General features: G+C 42.6%; 2 protein-coding genes across 2 annotated transcripts; both read left to right on the top strand.

The window, feature by feature from the left end:
* The first annotated feature begins 1,573 nt into the window (after positions 1-1,573).
* On the top strand, positions 1,574-2,627 carry LOC108059823 (uncharacterized). The gene is made up of 3 exons (XM_017145258.3): positions 1,574-1,732; positions 1,789-1,968; positions 2,034-2,627. The coding sequence occupies exons 1-3, from the start codon at positions 1,682-1,684 to the stop codon at positions 2,316-2,318; spliced, it is 516 nt and encodes a 171-aa protein (XP_017000747.2). The 5' UTR covers positions 1,574-1,681; the 3' UTR covers positions 2,319-2,627.
* A 2,285-nt stretch (positions 2,628-4,912) lies between these two features.
* On the top strand, positions 4,913-5,891 carry LOC108059820 (uncharacterized). The gene is made up of 2 exons (XM_017145254.3): positions 4,913-5,074; positions 5,129-5,891. The coding sequence occupies exons 1-2, from the start codon at positions 5,050-5,052 to the stop codon at positions 5,821-5,823; spliced, it is 720 nt and encodes a 239-aa protein (XP_017000743.2). The 5' UTR covers positions 4,913-5,049; the 3' UTR covers positions 5,824-5,891.
* Positions 5,892-6,581: the final 690 nt, after the last annotated feature.

The following is a 6,581-nucleotide window of genomic DNA, read 5'->3' as shown; positions in this document are numbered from 1 at the left end:
GCAACAGTCGGCCAGCGGGAGAATGGCTATTAAAAAGCAGCCCGGCCCGAAGATAGACATGGTCGGCTACAGTGGCAGACATAACAAATTACACCATTTCGACAGGCGGCTCTGAACAGAAGCACAGTGCGGCCAAATGGGCTTTTTTCTAGCTCTATTTTTTTTTTGGTGTTTTTTGCCGGAGAGTGGAAAACATTTTAAAACAGTTTGAATTTTATGCTCTGAAATTATAAATATATTTTAAATATTAATTTTTATTCATGAAATATTTATATGTGCTTCATGTTTCATATAAACAATATTCCTAGTTGGAAAACTTAATAAAAATGCATATATTTACTAAATTATACTATAAAATGTATATTAAACAGTGTAATATATATTTTTCTTTTCTACAAATTAAATCAAACAAAGTTAAGTAATGCATACTATTAATGCAGATAAATCTATAATTTTCTTATAAAGTTCTCATAATTACTTATTGTTTTATTTAAATCTCTCCTTAGAGTCTTTTGGTATTCTCAAATTATTTTTATATATTTATCTTTTATCGCCAGCACTGGACCAGCATTATGGCCGGTGGTTCGATGGTCGGTGTTCAGTTTCAATTGTGCCGGCAAACGTGACTCCAAATTGGCTGCCGGCGAATAATTCATACGAAACACTTTCGCACCGTGCGCCTTGCCATTAGCATCGTACTCGTATCCCCAGCCACTGGGCGGTCGCCCAGCCACCCAAAAAGCCACCATCCACCCCCAAAACACCCACTTTGAACCACACGGAACTCCATGCCCATGGCCCATGTAACCCCACGATTGCATTTACAGCAAATTATTTATGGCTGCGACAGACACGGAACAGGAAGCGAGTATGCGCTGCCAACTTCACGTCCATCAATATTTTATGAAACCCTGTCTGCAGGACGCTCCGCGATGCTCGCAGCCGCAGGAATGGATAGGAGTGGATAGGAATGGTTCGAAATGGGTTGGATGGTGGGTCCTTGGAGCAGGACGAGGGTATCTGCTTACATGGATGCCTCCTGCCGGCTGCCTGGCTGTCGATATCCGGTTAGATGAGTATCTAAATTGCCTTTACTGTTGATGAATTAGCGCCGGCTGCCTGCCGTTCCCATTTGAGCGGAATGGGCGGCAGTGCAAGTGCCTGCGCGGCGCAGATAAGCTTTCTCCGATGGGTGCAAATTTCAATTTGTTCTGAATGATTTTGCGCTCATCAAATAGGCCGGCAATTTAGGAAGACAGCAACACGACCTTGCTGCAAAGAAACCGAACCGAGGCGGAAGCAAAAAGGTGGGGCAATCGATCAAAAGGAGATGGAAATGCAGGCGTATATATTTGGTATAATTACACCATTAACGCACAAATGAAAATACAAAAGGGTATAGTTTGTGCTAAAAGGAGAAAATAATATTTAAAGTATTATATTTAATTTTGAAGTACATAAGCTTTAAATAAATATTGTTTGGAGTTGATATGTTTTTTAGAAAATTCTAAAGTAACGTATTTAATATTTTGTTACAATATAAGGGCATTTACAAAGATATATTTTATGTTATTTCTTCAAAACATTTTCCCCACTTCAATAAAAAGGTATCAGATTATTTCCATGAGTTTAACATCATTTACTGCTGCTGTACTTTTAAATTACCAGTTTGAGGTCCATTATGTTTCTCTCCCGAAAGGAAATCGTATCGCTATTGCTCCTGCTAACGGCGGTTAGTTGCACCTGAGTAAAAACGACTGACCTTGTCCCCCTCTTGAATTCCCGCAGATCATTAGTGTGCTGAACGCGTCGGTCTTTGCGAATATCCTGCCCCTCCACGTCAGTTATGAGCAGCTGGCCCACCAGGTTGTCTGCGTGGGAACCGCCTACATTTGCCTGATTTACGCCTTCAGCACCTGGCTCTACCACTCGAATTATTCCAGGACCCGTTTCCACATGCGAATGGTGGTGGGTGGTTCAATTCCGATGGGGAGAGTCTCTGCCAAGTGTTTAAATATATCTATTTCTTTCAGCTGGTGACCATGATTGTGTTTACGGTGTTGTTCAACTGCATAACCACCTATCTGTTCTATAAGAAAGTGTCTTTTGCCAGGCTGGAGGAATCGATGAATCTGTTTTTGCTATTCAGCAAATTTTCGGTCGCCTCAAAGTCGGTCAGCTTGGGCATATCGGTCGTCACCGTTTTGCTGCTTTTCCTGATCATGGTGGTGGTCATTGTGACGATGGTGCAGTCAAGGAGAAGACACAATCGCGAGGATAAACATGGGAGTATCGAGTCGCAGGAACTGAAAAAGTAGTCACCCAAGCGGGAGTGTGCATTAAGTTTGGTTTTCATGCAACGCCAAATATTTCATGTCGCTGCAATGTGGCGCCGCAGTTGCAATAATATAAATATTATACTCCCACGTCGTTTGGCACAGACAGACACGAACTGCCGCTCACCTCCTTTATGTTTTCGCCCCTGACACACAGATTCTGTCTGTGTGCTTTCTTCGCAGGTGATATAAAAAATATATAAAAGGGCCTCTGTCTTTGCTTTCACAGGTCGCAGGATGTATGCGCTTACTGCAAGGAAAACATAGGATTTAAGACAAAATATATTTTGTATTTTATATATTGAAAAATAATAATTTAAATAATATTTTTGGCTTAACTATATGTATTTTTTAAAGAAAGAAAAAGCATATGTTCCTCATTTTACTTTAAGAGTAATGGTCATAAAAACGTGAACATTTCTTTGCCAGAGAGTATGGAAAATGCTATCAGACGGATGCTGTTGATGTGTGAGTGCTGGGGCACCTTCAGAGCCGAAAAAAGGAAAAATCCATCTGGGATAAGTCGGAGCAGTGGAACTCATAAGGAAGACAAGCAGCCTCTTCACAGCGGCGTGTGTACTATTGCATTTTGCATAATGAAACCGGCAGACAGTGCAATTTTCAGCTGCAGACAAACGAAGTTAAACAACAAACTTAAAGGCTTGCCGGGCGTAAAAGTTTAAGTTGGCTTTTCAACTCAAGGAGGTTGGTATCCTGGGGAAGGGATGGTTGTTAGGGGGCCGCGGAGTAGCCTAATTACGCTCCAATGGCCGCCCATCAAAAGTGACAGTTGGCAAGGCAGGGGCTTACAATAAAATTTCCAGTTAAGTTATTGCCGCGCCGCTGCCAAAAGCAACGCAGGCTACTCAGTTAAAAGTAATTCCAAATTTAATTGCGCACAATTTAGAATGGCGAAATGTTGGCGTGCGTTTAATTAACTGAAAAATAACATAAAAAGCAAAGCGAAAACGAAAACAAAGCCGAATGACAGCCGCGAGTGGCGCCAGTGGAAATGCTTAATGTTAAATGCCAACTAATTAAATTTCGGGCATGCCAGCGGGAGAAGTCCACTGAAGTTGAACTGCTGAATTTATTGTTGCATTTAATGGCCAGCGCAGGCGGCTTCGGTTGTCCCACCCCTTTACCACTTTTTATTGCGTATACGCAGCGAAGTCGCCACCGCGTATACGCAGTGTATTACGGCCCTTCGACCCAGCCCATGCAAATGACCCAGCCAAAGGATCCGCTTTGTGGACAGGAATATAGGATGCCAAATGACGCAGAACCACAGGCATTGCGATTGTAATTCCGATTGGGCAAACGTCAGTTTCGCTGCGGTCCGTCGCCAAATGAAGCCAATAAAACGGCCTTGTTCGCACGCAAACGTGCGAAAGTGATTCATGTAAACTGATAAAAATTTAATCATATTTCGCGTATTAACACGTAATTATTAATGCCTGATAAATGTCGGCAGTTGGTAAAATGTGAAAAAGTCGCAATTAATATGCATTATTTCCCCCTAGTTGTCAATTCACTGGCCAAATTAAATGTGGCACGACAGGTCCAGAGTTTTCAGAAACCATTCAGTGCCTCTAGCCATCCGGTTCTTGAAATCACATATAAAGAATTTATTTTTAATATTTTACCGCACAACACTCTCACTTATAGTTAATCCGTACGGAATATTTTACATAGCCACGCAATCATCACTTATTTAATACTGTTCAAGTGTGTAATTCCGTTGTGAGGCTTCACTTTTATTATTATTATCATTGTTATGTGCACTGCGAACGCTTGTCCGTGGGTTTATTTGGTTCGGCTGGCGCTTTATTTTCTTTTAATTATGTACTCCGATCACAAAAGTGGGTCAATTAACAAGCCGCCGTATTGGGTCCCCGTCGAATCGATGTCGAAAAATCGGGATTAAACAATGCCGCAGACGTGCTGCCAGGACAATGCAAACAATTGTCAGAATTTAAATGCAGCGGCAGTGGACCGCAAAGTTTCCACTCGCTATCCGGTTCAATGTTCGCATAAATTATGCCGCCATATGTCAGACATCTGGCGAATGAACGCTCGGGCTCCCAGTTTCGATTTTCCCCCGTTTTTTCGTAGCTGTCAGGTCGCCATTTTACGAGCTTTGGACAGGCGGCAACAGCTTTCGTCTAATTGCGACTGGCAGTGTGCCAAATGTAGGGCTACATTTAATACTAGTCACTAAATGCTTTTTACAACCAACCAAATCAGGCATTAACTGCACTGCGTTGGAAATGTGTCATCAATTCCATACCATCCAGTGTCAATCACTGAAAATGTCTTGTCACTTGCCTTTTTCTCTCGGTGACCAAGGGGAAAAAAATTTAAATTAAAATTAAACTATGTCTAACATATATAGAGAAAGATATATACAAATCTTATTTATTGGTAACAAAAATCCCAGTAGGCTTATTAACGCTTCCTGCTTGAAAAGGTTTCTTAAAAAGCACTGGTTAATAGAACTATCCGAAATATAACGTAAAATAAGAAAATAAAACCTATAAATATAAGTAACCACTTAATTTTCTGTCAAGCTCAATTAGGCATTGCCTGTTTAGAATTTGGTCCGAAACTTGTATTTTCTTGTCCAAGTGGCAGCATTTATTTTTTATTTCCGAAAAATTTGAAGAGGTTACCTCGAATCAACTATATTAATCTGGACGGTTATGCTTGAGAAATGAACCACAGAGAAGAGGAACCAGGTATGAAAGATTGGTAAACTGAATTTAATACAATCGACATATATTGGCTTTTAGATGTGGCGGAGCTGATTCGAAGGGAACCCGAATTGGATTTTGCTGATGATTTCGCGCAGCTGGAGATTAGGCTCCAGGCTCTAGTTGATTTGGGCCTCGGAGACACGGAAGTTGGTTCGTGGCGTCGTCGCCATCGCAGGATCAGACACCTGGCACCGTATAAGTGTAATGAGTGCCACGAGTATGTGCGTTGTGCCGTGATTACCATCTGTGGTCACCTCTTCTGCTGGGCCTGCTTGTGGCCCAAAGTGAGTGGCGATAAGGGTCCGAGGTGCCCGAGCTGTGGGCAACGCTTGATCCTGCACGAGGACATCATGCCGTTCCACGCCGAGGGGCCCAATGCCAAGCCAGATGATAACGAAATCCTGGCCCAGCCCGATTCGGTGCCCCGACCCACGGGCCTGTACCTCAGCGAATCGAAGGTTCCCGGCTGGTTTTTGGTCAACGATCCGAGGGAGGCGCGCGAATGGATATTCAAAGAGTCGACCAGGGAGAGGGATTTTTATTCCGCGGTGCGGTCTTTGCCTGTGAAACATTCCTGGATCGGAACTCAACTGCAATACCTCAGGTGGTTCCAACTGGGCTGCGCCATCCTTATGATCCTGATGTGGTACATCTCCTCGTTGAGCACAGAGGTAAATGTGCTATTTATTTCAATTTACTTCGTTATTAATGGGTGGACGTGTTTCTTTTAAATCAATGCTTGGCTAGAGTTGACAATACCGCAATAAATTTCTGTAAATACAGGCGTTTTAAAACCTAATTTTATTACATTTATTGTTCTCCTCTATACCATTTTTCTTATAATTCCAGGTAGCTAAAGAAACGAAGAGCTAGAAATATTTTAAATCTGCGCCTCTTAACCCAAATGTGGATTTCTTCTGTGAAGATTTTTCTGTGTTAATTCGTGTTAGTATTAAAACCGAAATCAAGACAACTTGCAGCCAAGAGTTTTGTTTAGAACCGGCTCTTGCAACTTGGAGGAAACACAGAAATATTTTATGAACTCTCCGGCCAAGTCAAAGTTGTTGCATGCAACATCGCAAAGTCCCGGAGCGTCGTGGCCAGCTGAAACAATAAATTCCAGGGGCAGTTAGGAAGCCAGACAAAGTCGGCCCGAGAAAGTAAGCTGCTTTAAAGTCGCAGGCTTAAAGTGCTCATACCTGAGGAGTCAACCGAGCACTCCGGCTAATGAACCATGGTCAACCGAATATTCCGGGAATTGGGTTAGCCCAATTAAGTTGTTATACGCCTTTTGTCGGGACGAACACTCGATGACAGCTCTATCGGGGGCATGGGAATGGGAATTGCGTGCTGGCCTTGGTGGCTTGGCTCTGAGCAATATTTATCATTAATTAAGCGAGTGCCGAGAAATCCGTAAGGATATATATCCGCAAGCCAAGCGTCAGAAGTTAATGCGACAGCTACGTGGAGAAAGCGACACGGACATCGA

Source organism: Drosophila takahashii, chromosome 3R, assembly GCF_030179915.1.
Source record: "Drosophila takahashii strain IR98-3 E-12201 chromosome 3R, DtakHiC1v2, whole genome shotgun sequence".
Lineage (NCBI taxonomy): Eukaryota > Metazoa > Arthropoda > Insecta > Diptera > Drosophilidae > Drosophila > Drosophila takahashii.
Note: the sequence above shows the minus strand (reverse complement) of the source record. Positions and strands in the feature narration are given on the sequence as shown.